Source organism: Emys orbicularis, chromosome 12 (assembly GCF_028017835.1).
Source record: "Emys orbicularis isolate rEmyOrb1 chromosome 12, rEmyOrb1.hap1, whole genome shotgun sequence".
Taxonomy (NCBI): Eukaryota; Metazoa; Chordata; order Testudines; family Emydidae; genus Emys; species Emys orbicularis.
Genome location: NC_088694.1, coordinates 1,167,780 through 1,189,354, shown reverse-complemented (window position 1 = coordinate 1,189,354; position 21,575 = coordinate 1,167,780). Strand labels below are relative to the sequence as shown.

The 21,575-nt window shown below is 57.6% G+C and overlaps 2 protein-coding genes across 2 annotated transcripts in view; both read right to left on the bottom strand.

Annotated features, from left to right (window-relative positions):
• Positions 1-3,175: 3,175 nt before the first annotated feature.
• On the bottom strand, positions 3,176-9,270 carry LOC135886015 (BPTI/Kunitz domain-containing protein-like). Its single transcript, XM_065413907.1, has 4 exons — positions 9,179-9,270; positions 8,564-8,737; positions 5,523-5,693; positions 3,176-3,327 (listed from the first exon to the last, which is right to left on the bottom strand). The coding sequence occupies exons 1-4, from the start codon at positions 9,255-9,257 to the stop codon at positions 3,311-3,313; spliced, it is 441 nt and encodes a 146-aa protein (XP_065269979.1). The 5' UTR covers positions 9,258-9,270; the 3' UTR covers positions 3,176-3,310.
• A 3,406-nt stretch (positions 9,271-12,676) lies between these two features.
• LOC135886906 (papilin-like) overlaps positions 12,677-21,575 on the bottom strand; it is a 41,384-nt gene continuing 32,485 nt past the window's right edge. Inside the window, exons 11-15 of the mRNA XM_065414683.1 lie at positions 18,306-18,479; positions 16,386-16,559; positions 14,613-14,786; positions 13,404-13,534; positions 12,677-12,715 (exon numbers count right to left, since the gene is read on the bottom strand). Coding sequence (XP_065270755.1) covers positions 12,677-12,715; positions 13,404-13,534; positions 14,613-14,786; positions 16,386-16,559; positions 18,306-18,479 — 692 coding nt within the window. The remainder of the gene's footprint in view (positions 12,716-13,403; positions 13,535-14,612; positions 14,787-16,385; positions 16,560-18,305; positions 18,480-21,575) is intronic.

Genomic DNA, 21,575 nt, shown 5'->3' with positions numbered 1-21,575 from the left:
CAGGATGCCCAGCGCCGAGCTGCCCCAGCTTATATAGCATCATGCCAGCCCGGCACTGCCGTCCCAGGAGGGGCCATTGCACAAGAGGGCCGCCCCCGGTGTCTGCCCCTCCCAAAGGGAACAGGGAAGCAGCAGGGCCCTGCGAGAGTTGGGAAACGTCCCTGGTGAGGGAGGTGGAAATGTAATAACAGGCTGCAGACGTGAGTTCATGTTTCCAGGCGGCTCCGCGCCCTGCCTGGGGCACCGGGACAAACAGCTGACCCCAGAGCCACTGAGCACTGGGCTGCCCTGGAGTGAACCTCTCGTGAAGCCCACCCAGTGCCGGCCCCGGGAGCTGTCGGGACGGGACCTCTCAGCTCACGGCAAAGAGCTGGTTCCCCAGAGCCAGATCTGTCATTCTCCCAACACGCTTCCAGCCCTCCCTCTTCCCTCTGCTGCTTCCCGTGAGGAGCTGCTGGGCCCAGGCCTGCCACGCTGTAATTCCTAACGCTGGCCCACCGGCCTGGCAGCTCCCCATGGCCCAGAAAGCAGCACTCATGCGCCAGCTCCTCCCCAGAGCTGGCTGCAGGGACAGCTCCAGAACCGAACCCTGCCCCTCGCACGCTGCCCCCGTGGGCTGGGGGCTAAGGGAGGGGTCGGTACGTCCTTCTCGCTCTCCCCCTGGGTCTCTGACGCTCCTTCGGGGGGCAGGGATAAGGCACCCCCCAAAGGCCTGGGCTATCCGTGTGTGTGTTGTGTGCTCTGGATCCCGCCCCGTCCATCTCTATTCCCCCTGCCTCGCCCCGCCCCACAGGTTCCCTCAGCTGATGTCTAACGATGGGGGCTGAATGTCTCTGTGGTGCTGACCCTTGTCTCTGGGATGTGACTGCAGGACGGTGCGTGGGGAGGTCGTGGGGATCCCACCCTGTGCCCGGGGCCCCTAGACTCCCCTGCCGCTCACGCGCCCGGCCCCAGCCCCAGCCCCACTCACACCCTGCCTCCAGCTCAGCTCCCTGGGCTGCTCCTATGGCCCTGCTCCCAGCCCAGCCGGGCTCCTGCTCTCCCCTTAGCTCTGCCCCTCCGGCCCAGTAGCTCCACCTCACATGGGACCCCACGCTCCTCACTCCCTCATTGGCCTGGCTGCCCTGTCAATCAGCCTGACCTGAAGGATCGGTCTATCCCCATTGGCCCTGGGCACTGTCAGTCTCAGAGTCCTGATTTCCCATTGGCCATCCCCCTTTCTTTTGGTACTGGGAGAGGGGAACCAACCCCTTCCCCCCGAGTTTCAGTGGGGGCCAGCAGCCCCCTGACACCAAGATGCTGCAGGCGGGTGTTTGACTTACTGGTGGCAGCGTTTCCCCAAATTACCGCTTGGTTTTCTCCTTTTATAAAAGCTTCTTTTGTGAGACAGGGACTCGGTCCCTGGCAGTGGGGTAGGGCCCCCGGGGTGATTTATCGCCTCCCAGAGAGGCGACTCCATCGGAGCCAGGGCACCCCCCAGCGCTCCTTTAACATGCTGGGGCAGTTTGAACACAAGCCTGCCACGAGCCCCTGCAGCAGGGCCCTGCAGCCTGTGTGTGCGTGTTCCCTGCCTGTCTGCATCGGGGACACCCTGGCTCCCTAGGCACATTGCCGCCGTGGGCAGGCGCCCCACTGCTGCAATACAAGGGGCATGCCTTGATTCAAGGGTCAGGGCATTTCTGAAATCCTCACGTCCGGAGGCAGGGAACAGCCTGGAGGCTGGAGCGGGAGTTTGCCGGAAGGTGGCTGCTGCTTCGGCTTTCTGGACACCAGGATCCTGAGCCAAAGGCAACCTGGGCCTGTGGGCGCTCTCCCGGGGTTAAAGAGGAAATGCCCAGCACCCATGGCAGCTGTGTGAGCCATTTCTCCAGTGTCCTGCCCCTTGAGCCCCCGCCCCAGATGACTATGACCCCTCTGAGCCCTGGCAGGAGGTCCACGGTCCTGGGTGCCAGCCTACAGAGGAGTTCGGTAGGACTGGTATTGTCATTAACACCCAGCCATTGGCTTCCACTGCAGGAGAGGCCCTGGGCAGAGGGCAGTCCACGCCGCTCTCTGCCTGGCCCTACAAACATGGAGGCCGTTCTCTAGGGCTATTCCCAGGCACTGGCCGTGCTGGTGCGTCAGGCTACGTCACCATCGCCAGAAGGGCCAGCAGCTCGAGTGCCGGGAGCAGGGGCTGGGTCTCTGGCTGAGAAACTGGAGTGGGGGCAACACAGAACCAGCTCGAGCCCCCACACAGTAACCTGGGGAAATTACACACCACCCTGGGCACCTCTGCGAGGCCATACTTCCCCTCTCACCAGCACAGCGTCTGAGTGTAGCAAAGAAACTTGTCATGAAAGGAGGGAAGTCACCCGACATTAATTAGGGAAAATGCCACAAGCAGGATTCATAGTCCTACAGCTGTGAGCAGGACGCCCACCCCGGAGTGCGTGGGGCAGAGCCTTCCGCCTCGTGTTCTTAAGTTCTACAGCCAACAGTTCCTTTTCTGTGCCCCTCTCGGCTCCCTCACCGCACCCCACTCCCAGGGGGTGTCCTTGGTCAGCGGGGACCCCGGGTTCAGAGGCGCAGCTGGGTGAGTTCCCCTCCCACCCGGGGAAGAAGGCACCTGGCTTGCTCTGCCGTCGGAGCACTTGCTCGGGCTGCCCGCCCCGCCAGCCACGGTCCCTCTCTTCTGGCTGTCGTGCCAGCCGCTCGTTCCACTCCCACCGGCCGCCTGTTTGCTGCTTCCGCAGGCTGACTGTTGGCTGTCCCCGCCAGCTGACTGTCAGTTCTCTGCTGTTGCCACCTCTCTGCTGTGACCTCTGCAGGTCAGTCTCTTAGTGAGTTTCAGCTTTTAGCAGGCTGGGCAGAAACACTGACCCACCCCCAGTGAGTTCAGCCTCATTGCTGCCAAATGGCCGGACGTGCCGCCCTCCTCTTCATTGGCCACCCCAGGCACCTGCTTGTTACGCTGGTGCCTGGAGCCGGCCCCGTTTCTGGAGCCCAGGGACTATGTGGCAGCTCACGCTCTAGTGACACTGCCCAGTGCCTGCCACCCCCAGGAGACCCCCTTTCTCCAGGGACATTAGCCTGGGGCACAGGCTCCAGCTGCAGGGGGGTTGTCCCGGGCGGACATGCAGGGACAGGGAGGCCCAATCCAGGAAATCACAGGGAGGCCGGCTGAGCTGAGCTCTTTATTACACAACCCAGGTGCTGGGCGAGATCAGGCCCACGGGCGATTGGGGGTGGGTGTCAGGTGGGGACCGTATTGGAGGATCCTGTCCCATCCCCCCACAGGCCCTGCTGTCACGCTCTCGGCTCTTCGCGGTCACGCTCTCGTCGGCCCTGTGGAAAAAGGGGCAGTCGGTCAGGCCAGGGGCTGGTTCTGAGGCTGGGGGGCAGGGAGGGAGGTGACAGGAGCAATCCTGGACTGCCTCATGCATGGGGGCTGGGCACAGAGATCCCGGCACGCAGGGGGCCCCCTCGGGGTCAAGTGCAGGCAGAGCGGTTCTGCCTTGCACGGCCTTGAGGGGGGGTCGGGGGCACGGCTGATGCGGCTGCACCCGGCCCCTCCCGAGCAGTCGCCGGCCTTGCAGCAGGGCTCAGTGCACGGGGCTGGGTGACCTCGGGAGTCGCCACTGAACAAACTCCATGGCACAGAGCAGCCCCGGGGAGGAGGCAGGAGACCCAGCCGGCCAGGCCAGCAGCGCCGATATCATCCCAGAGCAGTCCTCTCCCCATCTCCACGCCAGCCTCCCGCAGCCCTTCGCCTCCTCCCCAGAGAGCTGGGAGCTCCGTGGGGGAGAGGGCAATGTGCACTGCCAGCTTCCGCCCAGACTCCAGGCCTGGGGGGAGCCGGGTCACTCGGAGTAGGTCTGTGACTAGAGTGACCTTTTCAAAATGCCAAAACGAGACAGGCAGGAACCCCAGACCTCTGTAGCCATGTCCCCTGCACTGCCTCTTCCCCCGGCCCCGCACTTTGGCCAGGCCAGAAGCCGGAGCCAAGCCATGGGAAGAGCTGCCCAGGGAGCCCGGGCCGCTGTGGGAGACCCAGACCCTCCACCTGCCCTGGGCGGGGGCCGAGGTGCCTGAGAGCAGCTCCCGCCGCTTTTCCTGCCCCCTGGGGTACAGTGACCAGGGCAGATGGAGGGCCCGGGACTCCCCCCAGCAGCCTTGGCTCCCCTTACCATGGCACTAAGGGATGCAAAGGGAGGGGCCGAGGGGCAGGACAGCCCACAGGAGCGAACATCTCCGTAGTTATCTGTGAATCCTACACAGAGTTTGTGTCTCACATGCTGGGCTGATGGGAGATTCTCTCTGTGCCGCGCCCAGCACCTTTGGGGGCCATAACAGTAACAGCGTTTCCAACGTGTGCAGAGTGGCGAGCGGGAGGGCCAAGGGCTCGTCACAGCTACGCTCTCAACCCAGCAAAGAGGCACCTCCCTGGGTAGCCGTTTATTCCGTTTAACAACAGGAGAAGGGGAGCAGTTGCTTCAACAGCTGAATGCCCAACGGCCTCAGGAAGGGGCCGGTCAGTTCCTGTTCCAACGCGAAATGTAGAAACAGGAGAGCAGGTGAGTAATGTGGCAACTACCTGCTCAGGTCAGAGCTTTATGCCCCCCCACCCTAACAAAGCCAGGTCGGTGTGACACTGGCAATCCAGAGTCCCCCTGTCTCAGTGGAACAGTGACAGACACACCATGGAATCAGTCTGGCTCACCTGGGCGTTAGTATTGTTAAAACAGGGATTGGAATGATAGGAATCTGTTTATTCTTTATTGAATGCTGGTGTGTTGCTGCCTGCATTCATCTCACTTACAGCGTCTCTATCCCATAGTGTAAGGTAATATGTGAGCGGTTGTATGGTGAGTCTCTGTGACTGCGTAACTCGCCAGAGGGGAGAAAGAGACGAATTAGTGTGAATGCCTGATCTCCTGCAGAAGGTGTTATGTCCTGCCCAACGGGAAAGGGCCATTGACGCCAGACGGACTAGTGTGGGACATTAAAGAGGACAAAAGATGTTTGTTGTTTTGCCCTCCCCACCCCTGTGAAGATGAGTCGTGCTAGTGGATTCCTCCCATCACTGAGTTTGCAGCTGAGATCACAAGGACGGATGGGGATAAAACCCCCAAACAGAAGGAACTGATGCTCACTAGGCTGCTTGGAGTCTGGGGTGGGCAGGTTTCTTGGCATAAGCAAGAGATCCACAGCTGCTCAGCCGGGGTTAGTCCTGAAGGGCATATAGCGCTTGCTCATGACAGAGGCTTCTATTTCCTTGTGAAAGTTGAGATAGTAACTCATTTGTGCTTCTATGTTTACTTGCTTTAACCTTGTAAATAACTCTCTGGTTTCTTTTTCCTAGTTAATAAATCTTTAGATGGTTTGGCTAGAAGCCTTGTCTGTGGTGTGAGATCTGAGGTGCGATTGACCTAGGTAAGTGACTGGCCCTTTGGGGCTGGGAGTAAGTTAATTCTCAGGCTGTCCCAGCTTGCTGGGCTGCCCAGCCCAGGAGAGCGGGTTCACGCGCTCGGTCCCCTTACCGCGTTTCCTGCAGGCCTGCTGGCACTCCAGGAGAGTTCTAAAGTTGTTCCCGTTGCCCCGGCAGCCGCCGTAGATGAAGCTTTCGCACCTCCTGGAGGCCGGGTTGTAGAAGAAGCGCGGGATATATTGCTTGCAAGGGCCCGTCTCAGGCGGGAGTCGGCAAATGTCACCTGGAGAGAGGAGATGGGTTATAAGGAGGGCAGAGATCAGCAAGGGAGCTCAGGCTAGTGAACCCAGACTGGAGGGGAAGTGAGGATGCATGGAGTGAAAATTACAGACGCAGGCATTATTATACTGACACATGAAGAAAAGGGAGTTACCTTATAAGTGGAGAACCAGTGTTGACAGGGCCAATTCAATCAGGGTGAATGTGGTCCACTCCCAATAATTGATGAGCTGTGGATTGCACCCTCAGCAAGTTTGCAGATGACACTAAACTGGGAGGAGTGGTAGATACACTAGAGGGTAGGGATCGGATACAGAGGGATCTAGACAAATTAGAGGATTGGGCCAAAAGAAACCTGATGAGGTTCAACAAGGACAAGTGCAGAGTCCTGCACTTAGGATGGAAGAATCCCATGCACTGCTACAGACTAGGGACCGAGTGGCTAGGCAGCAGTTCTGCAGAAAAGGACCTAGGGGTCACAGTGGACGAGAAGCTGGATATGAGTCAGCAGTGTGCCCTTGTTGCCAAGAAGGCTAACGGCATTTTGGGCTGTATAAGTAGGGGCATTGCCAGCAGATCGAGGGACGTGATCATTCCCCTCTATTCGGCATTGGTGAGGCCTCATCTGGAGTACTGTGTCCAGTTTTGGGCCCCACACTACAAGAAGGATGTGGAAAAATTGGAAAGAGTCCAGCGGAGGGCAACAAAAATGATTAGGGGTCTGGAGCGCATGACTTATGAGGAGAGGCTGAGGGAACTGGGATTGTTTAGTCTCCAGAAGAGAAGAATGAGGGGGGATTTGATAGCAGCCTTCAACTACCTGAAGGGGGGTTCCAAAGAGGATGGAACTCGGCTGTTCTCAATGGTGGCAGATGACAGAACAAGGAGCAATGGTCTCAAGTTGCAGTGGGGGAGGTCTAGGTTGGATATTAGGAAACACTATTTCACTAGGAGGGTGGTGAAGCACTGGAATGCGTTACCTAGGGAGGTGGTGGAATCTCCTTCCTTGGAGGTTTTTAAGGCCCAGCTTGACAAAGCCCTGGCTGGGATGATTTAGTTGGGGATTGGCCCTGCTTTGAGCAGGGGGTTGGACTAGATACCTCCTGAGGTCCCTTCCAACCCCGATATTCTATGATTCTGTGCAGGGCCGTCTCCAGCTTCTTTGCCGCCCCAAGCGGCAAAGAAAAAAAAAAAAAGATAAAGCCGCGATCGGCAGCACTTCGGCGGCAGCTCTATCGCGCCGCTTCGTTCTTCGGCGGCAATTCGGCAGCGGGTCCTTCGCTCCGAGAGAGATTGAGGGACCCGCCGCCGAATTGCTGCCGAAGACCCGGACGTGCCGCCCCTCTCCATTCACCGCCCCAAGCACCTGCTTCCTGCGCTGGTGCCTGGGGTCTGGGTGACGGAGAGCGTGGGGGAGGGGAGGGAAGAGAGCTCACACTGACCAATGCATGGCAGGGAGACACCCAAGGGCACATCCCAGAGCCCAGGGCCGCCCAGAGGATTCAGGGGGTCTGGGGTCTTCGGCGGCAGGGGGCCCCCGCCGCCGAACTGCCACCGAAGACCCGGAGCGAGTGAAGGACCCCACTCCAGGGGCCCCGGAAAACTCTCGTGGGGGCCCCTGCAGGGCCCGGGGCCTGGGGCAAATTGCCCCACTTGCCCCCCCCCCCCGGGTGGCCCTGCCAGAGCCAGCCTGCGACCCGGCCCGGAGGGAGATGGGTCCGAGGGAGTGTCGGAGCCATGGGCATGAGGGGCTCACCAGGGAGAGCCTAGAGGGTAGAAAGGCTCCAGGAGTAGCCGGAGGCCTGGGGCGCGCCAGGGGGGCTCCGTGTCCCAGAGCGGGAGGCGAAGAGCAAAAGGCCGGGGACAGAGCAAGGAGGCCTCCCTGGGACGAAATGGGGGAGGCCCGGGGACCGCCCTACACCCGGGGGCGAGAGACACTGGGGCCGGCGGCAGGGCCAGGGACGCTGCGAGGGGCTGTGTCGCGTGGGGGATACGGGGCAGAAGCCGCTGAGAGCGAACGGGGCTGGGGGCAGGCTCAGGGCTGGGGGCAGGGAGGAGGCAAGCGCTGGCTGCCGGGCTGGGTGGAGAGCCAGGGGCAGGGAGCCCTCACCTTGACGGAGCTGCCCAGAGGCAGGTGTCAGGTCAGCCCAGAGGGCGAGGAGCCCCAGGAGGAGGTGGCCTGATTTCATGGTGCTGCGGGGCCAGGATGCCCAGCGCCGAGCTGCCCCAGCTTATATAGCATCATGCCAGCTCGGCACTGCCGTCCCGGGAGGGGCCATTGCACAAGAGAGCCGCCCCCGGTGTCTGCCCCTCCCAAAGGGAACAGGGAAGCAGCAGGGCCCTGTGAGAGTTGGCAAACGTCCCTGTGAGGAAGGTGGAAATGTAATAACAGGCTGCATCAGGGACACCCAGGCACATTGCCCCCGTGGGCAGGAGCCCCGCTGCTGCAATACAAGGGGCCATGCCTGGATTCAAGGGTCTGAAATCCTCACGTCCGGAGCCAGGGAACGGCCAGGAGGCTGGAGCGGGAGTTTGCCTGGGCTGGGATGCAGCTACCGGGACTCAGGGACCTTCAATTTCGTTTCAGCTCCCAGCATGAGCTGTACCATGGACTCCTCTCACACGCTCGTCCTCAGCCCTCCTCCCTTTGCCTAGCCAGAGTGTGAGCTCCTCGGGCCAGGGCTGCCTCTCACTGCGTCTCTGCAGCGCCCGGCATGATGGGGTCCTGGCTCTGCTGGATCCCCTAGGCACTGCTGTGATGCAGCCAGTCAGTCATTAGAGGGGAGATCCGTCTCTGTGGCCCCAGCTGCTTTGCATTCACACCCCTTTGACCAGCTCATGACCCAACTAGCTGAGTTTCTCTTGCTGTCTTACCTGAGCTTCCACAGGTCTTGAGACATTCGTCCATATTGGAAAACCTGTTCGCATTGCCCTGGCAGCCGCCGTAAATGAACTTCTCGCACCTCTTGGTGACCGAGTTGTAGAAGTAGCTGGGCATGTAGGCCTCACATGGGCCGGGTTCCGCAGGGAGATTGCAGATCGCGTTAGCTACGGAGCAAAGAAAGATGGGTTAGGAAGAAAGGGGGAACCCTGCAACGGATCTCAGCTGCCTGATTCAAAACTAACGGGGGCCCAGTCTCAAGGGTTGATGCAAGCGGCAGGGCCTGGGGTGGGTGATGGGGCTAAACGAGGATCTTGTTGCTAATGCGTGAGAGCTGTGAGCTTCTCTGGTGTATCGGGGACAGAGCAAGGAGGCCTCCCTGGGGCAAAATGGGGGAGGACTGGGGACAGTCCCACGCCCAGGGGGCGAGAGACACTGGGGCTGGCAGCAGGGCCAAGGACGCTGCGAGGGGCTGTGTCGCATGGGGGATACGGGGCAGGAGCCGCTGAGAGCGAACGGGGCTCGGGGCAGGCTCAGGGCTGGGGGCAGGCAGGAGGCAAGCGCTGGCTGCCGGTTTGGGTGGGGAGCCAGGGGTAGGGAGCCCTCACCTTGACGGAGCTGCCCAGAGGCAGGTGTCAGGTCAGCCCAGAGGGCGAGGAGCCCCAGGAGGAGGTGGCCTGATTTCATGGTGCTGCGGGGCCAGGATGCCCAGCACCGAGCTTCCCCAGCTTATATAGCATCATGCCAGCCCGGCACTGCCTTCCCAGGAGGGGCCATTGCACAAGAGAGCCGCCCCCGGTGTCTGCCCCTCCCAAAGGGAACAGGGAAGCAGCAGGGCCCTGCGAGAGTTGGGAAACGTCCCTGGTGAGGGAGGTGGAAATGTAATAACAGGCTGCAGAGGTGAGTTCATGTTTCCAGGCAGCTCCGCGCCCTGCCTGGGGCACTGGGACAAACAGCTGACCCCAGAGCCACTGAGCACTGGGCTGCCCTGGAGTGAACCTCTTGTGAAGCCCACCCAGTGCCGGCCCCGGGAGCTGTGCGGGACGGGACCTCTCAGCTCACGGCAAAGAGCTGGTTCCCCAGAGCCAGATCTGTCATTCTCCCAACACGCCTCCAGCCCTCCCTCTTCCCTCTGCTGCTTCCCGTGAGGAGCTGCTGGGCCCAGGCCTACCACGCTGTAATTCCTAACGCTGGCCCACCGGCCTGGCAGCTCCCCATGGCCCAGAAAGCAGCACTCATGCGCCAGCTCCTCCCCAGAGCTGACTGCAGGGACAGCTACAGAACCGAACCCTGCCCCTCGCACGCTGCCCCCGTGGGCTGGGGGCTAAGGGAGGGGTCGGTACGTCCCTCTCGCTCTCCCACCAGGTCTCTGACGCTCCTTCGGGGGGCAGGGATAATGCACCCCCCAAAGGCCTGGGCTATCCGTGTGTGTGTCGTGTGCTCTGGATCCTGCCCCGTCCATCTCTATTCCCCCCGCCTCGCCCCGCCCCGCGGGTTCCCTCAGCTGATGTCTAACGATGGGAGTTGCACGTCTCTGTGTCGCTGACCCTCATCTCTGGGATGTGACTGCAGGACGGTGCGTGGGGAGGTCGTGGGGCTCCCACCCTGTGCCTGGGGCCCCTGGACTCCCCTGCCGCTCACGCGCCCGGCGCCAGCCCCAGCCCCACTCACACCCTGCCTCCAGCTCAGCTCCCTGGGCTGCTCCTATGGCCCTGCTCCCAGCCCAGTCGGGCTCCTGCTCTCCCCTTAGCTCTGCCCCTCCAGCCTGGCAGCTCCACCTCACACGGGACCCCACGCTCCTCACTCCCTCATTGGCCTGGGCCTGGCTGCCCTGTCAATCAGCCTGACCTGAAGCATTGGTCTATCCCCATTGGCCCTGGGCACTGTCAGTCTCAGAGTCCTGATTTCCCATTGGCCGTCCCCCTTTCTTTTGGTACTGGGAGAGGGGAACCAACCCCTCCCCCCCGAGTTTCAGTGGGGGCCAGCAGCCCCCTGACACCAAGATGCTGCAGGCGGGTGTTTGACTTACTGGTGGCAGCGTTTCCCCAAATTACCGCTTGGTTTTCTCCTTTTATAAAAGCTTCTTTTGTGAGACAGGGACTCGGTTCCTGGCAGTGGGGTAGGGCCCCCGGGGTGATTTATCGCCTCCCAGAGAGGCGACTCCATCGGAGCCAGGGCACCCCCCAGCGCTCCTTTAACATGCTGGGGCAGTTTGAACACAAGCCTGCCACGAGCCCCTGCAGCAGGGCCCTGCAGCCTGTGTGTGCGTGTTCCCTGCCTGTCTGCATCGGGGACACCCTGGCTCCCTAGGCACATCGCCGCCGTGGGCAGGCGCCCCAGTGCTGCAATACAAGGGGCATGCCTTGATTCAAGGGTCGGGGCATTTCTGAAATCCTCACGTCCGGAGGCAGGGAACAGCCTGGAGGCTGGAGCGGGAGTTTGCCGGAAGGTGGCTGCTGCTTCGGCTTTCTGGACACCAGGATCCTGAGCCAAAGGCAACCTGGGCCTGTGGGCGCTCTCCCGGGGTTAAAGAGGAAATGCCCAGCACCCATGGCAGCTGTGTGAGCCATTTCTCCAGTGTCCTGCCCCTTGAGCCCCCGCCCCAGATGACTATGACCCCTCTGAGCCCTGGCAGGAGGTTCACGGTCCTGGGTGCCAGCCTACAGAGGAGTTCGGTAGGACTGGTATTGTCATTAACACCCAGCCATTGGCTTCCACTGCAGGAGAGGCCCTGGGCAGAGGGCAGTCCACGCCGCTCTCTGCCTGGCCCTACAAACATGGAGGCCGTTCTCTAGGGCTATTCCCAGGCACTGGCCGTGCTGGTGCGTCAGGCTTCGTCACCATCGCCAGAAGGGCCAGCAGCTCGAGTGCTGGGAGCAGGGGCTGGGTCTCTGGCTGAGAAACAGGAGTGGGGGTGAGCCAGTGCCCAGAGCGCTGGGGTAATGGCACGTGTGACCCTTCTGCCAGGTGGAGCCGGCAGCAACCAGGGCCGGGTTCAATATCTAGGGGATCCTCTTTAACAATATGACACAGAACCAGCTCGAGCCCCCACACAGTAACCTGGGAAAATTACACACCGCCCTGGGCACCTCTGCGAGGCCATACTGCCCCTCTCACCAGCACAGCGTCTGAGTGTAGCAAAGAAACTTGTCATGAAAGGAGGGAAGTCACCCGACATTAATTAGGGAAAATGCCACAAGCAGGATTCATAGTCCTACAGCTGTGAGCAGGACGCCCACCCCGGAGTGCGTGGGGCAGAGCCTTCCGCCTCGTGTTCTTAAGTTCTACAGCCAACAGTTCCTTTTCTGTGCCCCTCTCGGCTCCCTCACCGCACCCCACTCCCAGGGGGTGTCCTTGGTCAGCGGGGACCCCGGGTTCAGAGGCGCAGCTGGGTGAGTTCCCCTCCCACCCGGGGAAGAAGGCACCTGGCTTGCTCTGCCATCGGAGCACTTGCTCGGGCTGCCCGCCCCGCCAGCCACGGTCCCTCTCTTCTGGCTGTCGTGCCAGCCGCTCGTTCCACTCCCACCGGCCGCCTGTTTGCTGCTTCCGCAGGCTGACTGTTGGCTGTTCCCGCCAGCTGACTGTCAGTTCTCTACTGTTGCCACCTCTCTGCTGTGACCTCTGCAGGTCAGTCTCTTAGTGAGTTTCAGCTTTTAGCAGGCTGGGCAGAAACACTGACCCACCACCAGTGAGTTCAGCTCTCATTGCTGCCAAATGGCCGGACGTGCCGCCCTCCTCTTCATTGGCCACCCCAGGCACCTGCTTGTTACGCTGGTGCCTGGAGCCGGCCCCGTTTCTGGAGCCCAGGGACTATGTGGCAGCTCACGCTCTAGTGACACTGCCCAGTGCCTGCCACCCCCAGGAGACCCCCTTTCTCCAGGGACATTAGCCTGGGGCACAGGCTCCAGCTGCAGGGGGGTTGTCCCGGGCGGACATGCAGGGACAGGGAGGCCCAATCCAGGAAATCACAGGGAGGCCCGCTGAGCTGAGCTCTTTATTACACAACCCAGGTGCTGGGCGAGATCAGGCCCACGGGCGATTGGGGGTGGGTGTCAGGTGGGGACCGTATTGGAGGATCCTGTCCCATCCCCCCACAGGCCCTGCTGTCACGCTCTCGGCTCTTCGCGGTCACGCTCTCGTCGGCCCTGTGGAAAAAGGGGCAGTCGGTCAGGCCAGGGGCTGGTTCTGAGGCTGGGGGGCAGGGAGGGAGGTGACAGGAGCAATCCTGGACTGCCTCATGCATGGGGGCTGGGCACAGAGATCCCGGCACGCAGGGGGCCCCCTCGGGGTCAGGTGCAGGCAGAGCGGTTCTGCCTTGCACGGCCTTGAGGGGGGGTCGGGGGCACGGCTGATGCGGCTGCACCCGGCCCCTCCCGGGCAGTCGCCGGCCTTGCAGCAGGGCTCAGTGCACGGGGCTGGTTGACGTTGGGAGCCGCCACTGGACAAACTCCATGGCACAGAGCAGCCCCGGGGAGGAGGCAGGAGACCCAGCCGGCCAGGCCAGCAGCGCCGATATCATCCCAGAGCAGTCCTCTCCCCATCTCCATGCCAGCCTCCCGCAGCCCTTCGCCTCCTCCCCAGAGAGCTGGGAGCTCCGTGGGGGAGAGGGCAATCTGCACTGCCAGCTTCCGCCCAGACTCCAGGCCTGCGGGGAGCTGGGTCACTCAGAGCAGGTCTGTGATGCTGGGGCCCTGGCCCTGTCTGCGTGACCCCGATTCCTCCCAGTGCTCAGAGATGGGGGCAGGGAGCCCTGGTGCCTGCTGATCAGAACGGCCCCGTGCAGCGGGAGGCAGGGCTCGCTCTGCAGAGCCCAAGCACTACGCTGAACCTCACCTGCTGTGGGGTTTGGCAAGTCCGGCCACACCCATTACTGCAGCACTTTTCTGCTCCAGCACAGTCGTCATCATCGTTGCATCCCAGAATGCAGAGCCCTCCGGTTGTCTTGGGGCAGAACCCGGGTTTCTCTGGAAGACAGAACGGTCCCACGGCAGTGAGATGCCTGGCTGATAAATCGCAACAGCTCCATGTGGGGCTGAGCGGGGTCCTCAGAGAAATGGACCAGCCCTGGAGACAGCAGTGAGAGATTAGATATCAGATGGAAAACTGCCCCCACGCCTGCGCTCAGGGCACCTCTGGCCTTCTGCCCTTGAGCTAGGGGTCCCCGTCCAGTCCCTGTCCAGTCCCAGTCTCACCGCGAGCTTAGCATAGGGAGGGGTGTCCTTCCAGGAGAGAAACCTCCACTTCCAGCTTCAGCCACGCTCTCCAGGGCCAAGCCCCCGCGCAGCTCTAGGGATTAGGAGAGGAATTCTGTCCGAGGGATTCCAGCGAGGGAAGGTTGGATAAACACGGCACTAAGGGATGCAAAGGGAGGGGCCGAGGGGCAGGACAGCCCGCAGGAGCGAACATCTCCGTAGTTATCTGTGAATCCTACACAGAGTTCGTGTCTCACATGCTGGGCTGATGGGAGATTCTGTCTGTGCCGCGCCCAGCACCTTTGGGGGCCATAACAGTAACAGCGTTTCCAACGTGTGCAGAGTGGCGAGCGGGAGGGCCAAGGGCTCGTCACAGCTATGCTCTCATCCCAGCAAAGAGGCACCTCCCTGGGTAGCCGTTTATTCCGTATAACAGCAGGAGAAGGGGAGCAGTTGCTGAGTCACCCAGTGGCCTTAGAAAATGACATGTTCATTCCTGTTCCAAAGGGAAATGTAGCAATAGGCTGGCATCTTCGCAATGTGACAAGCACCACCCCAACCATGGGCCTTCCTGCAATGAAATCAGGTGGGGAGGGATAGCTCAGTGGTTTGAGCATTGGCCTGCTTAACCCAGGGTTGTGAGTTCAATTTTTGAGGGGGCCATTTAGGGATCTGGGGAAAAATCAGTACTTGGTCCTGCTAGTGAAGGCAGGGGGCTGGACTCGATGACCTCTCGGGGTCCCTTCCAGTTCTAGGAGATAGGTCTATCTCCATATATTTATTATAGCTCAGCCCCATCCCTCTGAGCTGGGCAGCTCCTGACCCAGCTAAGAGTCTGTCGCTCTCTTACCTGCGCTTCCGCAGGTCCTGAGACATTCGTCGATGGAGGCAAACCTGTTCCCATTGCCCTCGCAGCCGCCGTAAGTGAACGCCCCACACTTCTTGGTGACCGAGTCGTAGAAGTAGCGGGTCTCGTAGGAAAAACATGAGCCAGAGTCCACAGGGAGTTTGCAAACGGCATTAACTGCAGAGGAGGAAAGGGGAAAATCTGCGAAGGAACTCAGCCTCTCGCTGAGAGCGAACAAGGGCCCGGGCTCTGGAGTGGGTGAGAAGTGTGGGAGCTGGGGCTAACCAAGGACTTGACCCAAATGTCTGAGAGCTGTGGGTGTATCAGAGCCCCACGTGAAACCCAGGCACAAGAATTACGTGGAAGCACAGTGGGCCAAGTTTTCATGAACATTAGGCAGCCAAATGGGCAGACAAAATGCACGTGCAATTTCCCAAGCAAATTAGGTGCATAAATTGGCATGTTGAACATTCTAGGAATTGGGATTTGTCTACAAAATTAACATATTTTTTCTGCTGTCTTTATATAATTCATGTTAAACAATTTTGTCTAGACCTTAACTACAGTCTCACTATAATTAGAAAAAACTGTAACACTGATTGACGTCATTTAGCGACAAGCAATACTGAAAACTCAGTGCCGAGGCAGTGCGCCCCGTCATGCTGGTTGACGGGATTGTGCAGCTCTGGAATCCACAGAGTCAGGGAACGGCCTGGAGGCTGGAGCGGGAGTTTGCCTGGGGATGCACTGCAGGACCTTGTGCCTGGTATGTGTAACACCATCGCCTTTCACTGCTGATCAACCAGGCACTGAATATTGGAGGGTCCTGACAGTGTTGCCAGCTCTCACGATTTTGTCATGCATCTCATGATAATTATTGGTTTCCTTAAAGCGCCAGCTCCTGGAGGCAAGTGGATCTGTGATGATTTCAGCCTTCATTTTTAAAGAAAAAGTACATTTCTACCCCTTGTGACTGTGAAGAAAGCTACAAAATGTGACCCCAGTGCACCCTACAGGCTCAAAAAGCAGAAGGCAAATAAAAAGAACCCCGCATCTACTACATTCACATCATCACATGGTTTTAAAGCCAATCTCATGATTTTTGGTGAGCCTGACTTCTGGTTTTTGAACATTTGGAGTTGGCAGTACTGTGTCCCCTGCCCCCACAGGGCCTGCTGTCTCTCTGTCACTCCTGTCTTCAGTGTGGAAGAAGGGGCAGTCGGTCAGACAGGGGGAGGACCCAGAGGGTGGGGAGGACAGCGAAGTGAAAGGTGAAAGGCCTGCAGTTACGCCTGCCAGTGCCCAGTAAGCGAGGGGCCGGGCTCATCCCAGGGCTCAGCTGCATTCGGGATCAGGTTCGGACAGTATAGTTTTGCTGTGTATGGAATCTCTGAGCCAAAGGCAAAGCTGGGCTCCTGGGCGCTCTCAGGGGTTAACGAGGAAATGCCCAGCATTGCCGTTTCTCAAGCAATGAAGTGTCTGAGACTGGGACTCACTCCTGATCCGTGAGCCCCCACCCCAGCAGTGCCAGAGACGAGCATGACTCATCTGAGCCAGGCCAGCAGGTCTGCGGTCCTGGGGGAAAGGCTATAGACGTCTTCAGCAGGATTGTTCTTGTCATTAACTCCCTAGCCTCCTCTGTACAGCCCCTAGCACAACGAGGCCCTGGTCTGTGCAGGCACTACTGTGATGCAGCTAATCAGTCACCTTTGCATTAACATCTCCATTATCTGGCAGCTCCCGACCCAACTAGCTGAGCTTCTCTCACTCTCTTACCTGGTCGCACACAGGTCTCGACACATTCATCTTTGGTGGCAAACCTGTTCTCATTGCCCTGGCAGCCGCCATACCTGAACTTCTCACATTTCTTGGTGACCAAGTTGTAGAAGTAGCGGGACACGTAGGCCTGACATGGGCCAGGCTGCATAGGGAGCTGGCAGATATTTATATCTACAGAATAACGACAGACGGGTTAGGAGGAACGGGGGCGGGGGGAACTCCGTGAAAGATCTCAGCCTCCTTATTCAACACCAACAAGGCCACGGGCTCCATGAGGGGTGAAAGAGGCAGCAACTGGGGTCAGACCTGAGGCTAAAAGAGACCTTGTCCCTAGTGCTAGAGAGCTGTATGTATCCGCTGTACCAAGCCCCACGTACTATCAATGCTCAGGAATGACATCATTAACATTGACATGCATCTGATGACGTGGGTATTCACCCACGAAAGCTTATGCTCCAATACGTCTGTTAGTCTATAAGGTGCCACAGGACTCTTTGTCGCTTTTTACCATTAACATTATTATGGCAGAAGGTTTCGGGCCAGGTGTTCAGAGGCATCAGGCAGACGAAGGGGCAGACAAAATGCATGTGCCATTTGCCATTCAAATTAGGTGCCTAAATTGGCATGCTGAACATTCTGGGAATTGGGATCCAACTGCAAAAATCACTGATCTTTCGCTCAGTGCCGAGGCAATGAGATCTGTCATGCTGGTTGAAGGGACAGTGCAGCTGTGAAATGGCATGCATCCGAGGAAGTGGGTTCTAGCCCACGAAAGCTCACGCTCAAATAAATGTGTTAGTCTCTAAGGTGCCACAAGGACTCCTCATTCTTTGAAATCCTGACGTCCTGAGCCAGGGAGGCTGCGGGTGGAGCTTTGTCTGGGGATGCACAGGAGGATCTTGTCCCCAGTATTGACAAAACCTTTTCACTGCTGATCAAACTGACATGGGATGAAACCAGCCCAGTAACTCTCGGGAGAGTCCCTGGCAGGGGTGGTTGCTGGGTGACTGGGGAACCCTGAATATATCTTAGTGACATCATCACGCACCCCCTGCTGGGTAATGAACTTACACTGGTCAGGTTTCTGACCAGGGCAAGACGGTTCAGTTTTGGGGTGCAAGGCTGGGGGCCAGGCAGATTTGCTGGTGCCTTTCTCTGTGTGATTCGTGAGTGGCTCTGCAAGCATTCATGCAATCTAGCTGGGTGTGGAGCGCCACCTCCTGTTGTGCTGAGTGATCACAGCGCCTGGAGGGGTTTTCTGCTTGTCACTCGCGAAGCATTGTGAGAGTCAGCCCAGGCTGGAGAGTTAAGGGGGCCCAGCAGAACCCCAGTTCCAGGTTGTACCCCAGGGATCCCATTACAAGGACCCCTGAGCAAAGGCAAAGGTCGTGGGCGCTCTCAGGGGTTAACGAGGAAATGCCCAGCACCCATGGCCACTGTGTGAGCTGTTTCTCCAGTGTCCTGCCCCTTGAGCCCCCGCCCCAGCTGTGCCAGAGACGAGCATGACTCCTCTGAGCCAGGCAAGCGGTCTGCGGTTCTGGGTGCCAGAGTACAGACGTGTTCAGCAGGATTGTTATTGCCATTAACGCCGTAGCCAGGGCCTCCAGAGCAGGCTGGGATGCAGAGATTCGGGGGACCTTCAGCTGAGTTCCAACACCCATCACGAGCAGTACCATGGACTCCTCTCAAAGTACCCATCCTCAGCCCTCCCACCCTTTGCCTAGTCAGACTGTGAGCTCCTCGGGGCAAGGGCAGTGCTCAGCACGTTGGGACATGATCTCTGGTGGGTCCCCTAGGCATCGCCATGATACAGCTAATAATGGAGATCAGCTCCTGTGGCCCCAGCATCTTTGCATTAACGTCTTTGTTCCTGGGCAGCTCACAGTCCAACTAGCTGAGTTGCTCTCGCTCTCTTACCTGGGCTGCCACAGGCCTTGAGACATTCATTTTTACTGGCAAACCTGTTCCCATTGCCCTCGCAGCCGCCATAAACAAACTCCTCACAGCTGTCGGTGACCGAGTTGTAGAAGTAGCGGGTCATGTAGGAAAAACATGAGCCAGCATCCACAGGGAGCTTGCAGACCTCTTTAACTACAGAAGAAAGACAGATGGGTTAGGAGAAAAGGGGGGTCCTCTGCAAAGAATCTCAACTTCCTCATTCGAAACTAACAGGCTCTTGGGCTCCAGGCTGGTTGTGAGGTGCAGAAGCTGGGATAGGAGATGGGGCTAAAAGAAGACCTTGACCCTAGCACCTGACAGCTGTGCGAGTGTATCTGGTGTATCAGCACCCTGTCAAACCCATGCTCAAGAATTACGTCATTTAAATGATAAGCTGAAGAATGTTTAGGGCCAGGATTGTCAGGCAGACAAATGGGCAAGCAAAATGAATGTGCAATTTTTCATGCAGATTAGGTGCAAATGGTAGGAGGGAAAACAGCAGAATAACGACAATGGAATTCAAGAAATCACCCCTTAGCAAACTCCGAGAATTGATAGGTAAGATCCCACGGGAAGCAAGTCTAAGGGGGGAAAAGAGTTCAGGAGAGTTAGCTGCTTTTTATTAAGAGCACAAGCGCAAACTATCTCAAAGTATAGGAAAGATAGGAAGTCTGGTAAGAGACCACCCTGGCTTACCCAGGAGATCTTCAACGACCTGACACTCAAAACGGAGCCATACGAAGAGGCTCAAATTATGAAGGATGAATATAAAAACAACAACACAAGCATGTAGGGACAAAATTAGAAAGGTCCTGGCACAAAATGAGATCAAACTAGCTAGGGACATAAAGGGTAACAAGGAAACATTTTACAAATACATTAGAAGCAAGAGGAAGTCCAAGGACAGGGGAGGGGGAGGAGAGAAAGACAATAACAGAAAACACAGCAATGACGGAAGCATTAAATGTCTTTTTTCTTTCAGTTTTCACCAAAAAGGTTAGCAGTGATCGGGTGACTGATATAGTGAACATCAGTGTAAACGGGGCAGGCTCTGAGGCTGAAATAGGGAAAGAACAAGTTAAGAATGACTTAGACAGGTTAGATGCCTTCAAGTTGGCAGGGCCTGACGAAATACATCCTAGAATACTTAAGGAACTGACTCAAGAGATTTATGAGCCATTAGCCTTTATCTTTGAGAACTCATGGCTAAGGCTACGATTTTGTCACGGAGGTCGCGGAAGTCACGGAATCTGTGACTTCCAAAGACCTCCATGAGACTTCACCCCCGGCAGCTGGGAGCTGCAGGGTCCCATCGCCTCCCGCAGCGGCAGAGAGTTGCGAGGTATCCCTGCCACCTGAGGCAGCAGGCCCCCAAGCTCTGAGCTGCCATGACTAGCAGGGGTACCCCGCAGCTCCCTGGCCACCGTGCGGGGCAAGGGCATCGTGGAGCTCTGAGGTCCCACAGGTGGTGAGGGCCCCGGAGCTCCCAGCCACCCCACGGCTGCCCAGCCCCTTCCCATTTTATGAGGGATATTTTTAGTAAAAGTCAGGGACAGGTCATGGGCTTCCATGAATTTTTCTTTATTGCCCGTGACCTGTCCCTGACTTTTACTAACAATATCCATGACAAAAACTTAGCCTTACTCATGGAGGATCAGAGAGATCCCAGAGGACTGGAAAGGGGCACATATAGTACCTAGTCATAAAAAGGGGAATAAAGACAACCCAGGGGATTATAGACCAATCAGCTTAACTTCAGGACTCAGAAAGATAATGGAGCAAATAAGCAAACAATCAATTTGTAAGCACCTAGAAGATAATAAGGGGATAAGTAACAGTCAATATAGATTTGTCAAAACAAATCATGTCAAGCCAACCTAGTATCCTTCTGTGACAAGGTAACAAGACTTGTGGATGGTGGGGACTGGTGGATTTGATGCATTTTGACTTTGGTAAGGCTTTTTGATACTATCTCACACAACCTTCTCATAAACAACTAGAGAAATATAGCCTAGACAAACCTATTATAAGGTAGTGCACAACTGGTTGGAAAAGCATACTCAGAAAGTAGTTATCAATCGTTCACAGTCAAGCTGGAAGGACATATCGAGTGGGGTCCTGCAGGAATCTCTCCTGGATCCGGTTCTGTTTGCTATCTTCATAAATGATTTGGATAAATGCATCAAGACTACTCAGAAAGTTTGCAGATGATACTAAACTGGGAGGGGTTGCAGTGATTTGAAAGACCGGATTAAAATTCAGAATTATCTTTACTAACTGGAGAAATGGTCTGAAGTAAACAGGATGAAATTCAATCAGGACAAATGCAAAGTACTTCACTTAGGAAAGAACAATCAGTTGCACACATACAAACTGGGAAATAATTGCCTAGGACGGAGTACTGCGGAAAGGGATCTGGGGGTTATAGTTAAGGCTGCGAGTCTGTCACGGAGGCCATGGAAAGTCAGGGATTCCGTGACCTCTGTGACTTCTGCAGTGGCTGATGCGGCTGGCCCAAGGGCTGCCTGGCCAGCTCAGGCAGCCCCTGGGCCAGTCACACCGGCCGCTGCTGGGGCAGTCTCGGACCACCACGCCCCACATCCTCCAGCAGCAGCAGGAGTTTGGGTGTGGGAGGGGGCTCAGGGCAGGGGCAGGGGGTTGGGGCGCAGGGGGTGGGTATGGGCTCCAGGCGGTGCTTACCTCAGGGCAGCGCCCCGGAATTGGCAACACATCCCTCGGCTCCTAGGCAGAGGCGCAGCCAGGCCCCAGGTCGCTCCCCCTCCCCCCGAGCACCCAAATTTAGTCAGGGGTATATTGGACAAGTCATGAACAAGTCATGGGCTGTGAATTTTTGTTTACTGCCCGTGACCTGTTCATGGCTTTTACTAAAAATATCCGTGACTAAAATGTAGGCTTAGTTATAGTGGATCACAAACTAAATATGAGACAACAATGTAATACTATTGCAAAAAATACCGAACATCATTCTAGGATATATTAGCAGGAGTGTTGTAAGCAAGACATAAGACGTCATTCTTTCAATCTGTTCAGCACTGATAAGGCCTCTGCCAGAGTACTGCATCCAGTTCTGGGCACCACACTCCAGGATAGATGTGGACAACTTGGAGAAAGTCCAGAGAGCAACATAAATGATTAAAGGTCTAGAAAACATGATCTATGAGGAAAGATTGGAAAAACTGGGTTTGTTTAGTCTGAAGAAGAGAAGACTGAGGGGGGACATAATAACAA

What these genes read in the sequence shown, in the direction of transcription:
- LOC135886015 (XM_065413907.1), bottom strand. Translation starts at nt 9,257, where the DNA reads ATGAAATCAGGCCACCTCCTCCTGGGGCTCCTCGCCCTCTGGGCTGAC. An exon ending in CTCTGGGCAGCTCCGTCAAG is followed by an intron (nt 8,738 to 9,178) that starts GTGAGGGCTCCC and finishes TTTGCTCCGTAG; the next exon opens with CTAACGCGATCTGCAATCTC. An exon ending in CAAGACCTGTGGAAGCTCAG is followed by an intron (nt 5,694 to 8,563) that starts GTAAGACAGCAA and finishes TCCTCTCTCCAG; the next exon opens with GTGACATTTGCCGACTCCCG.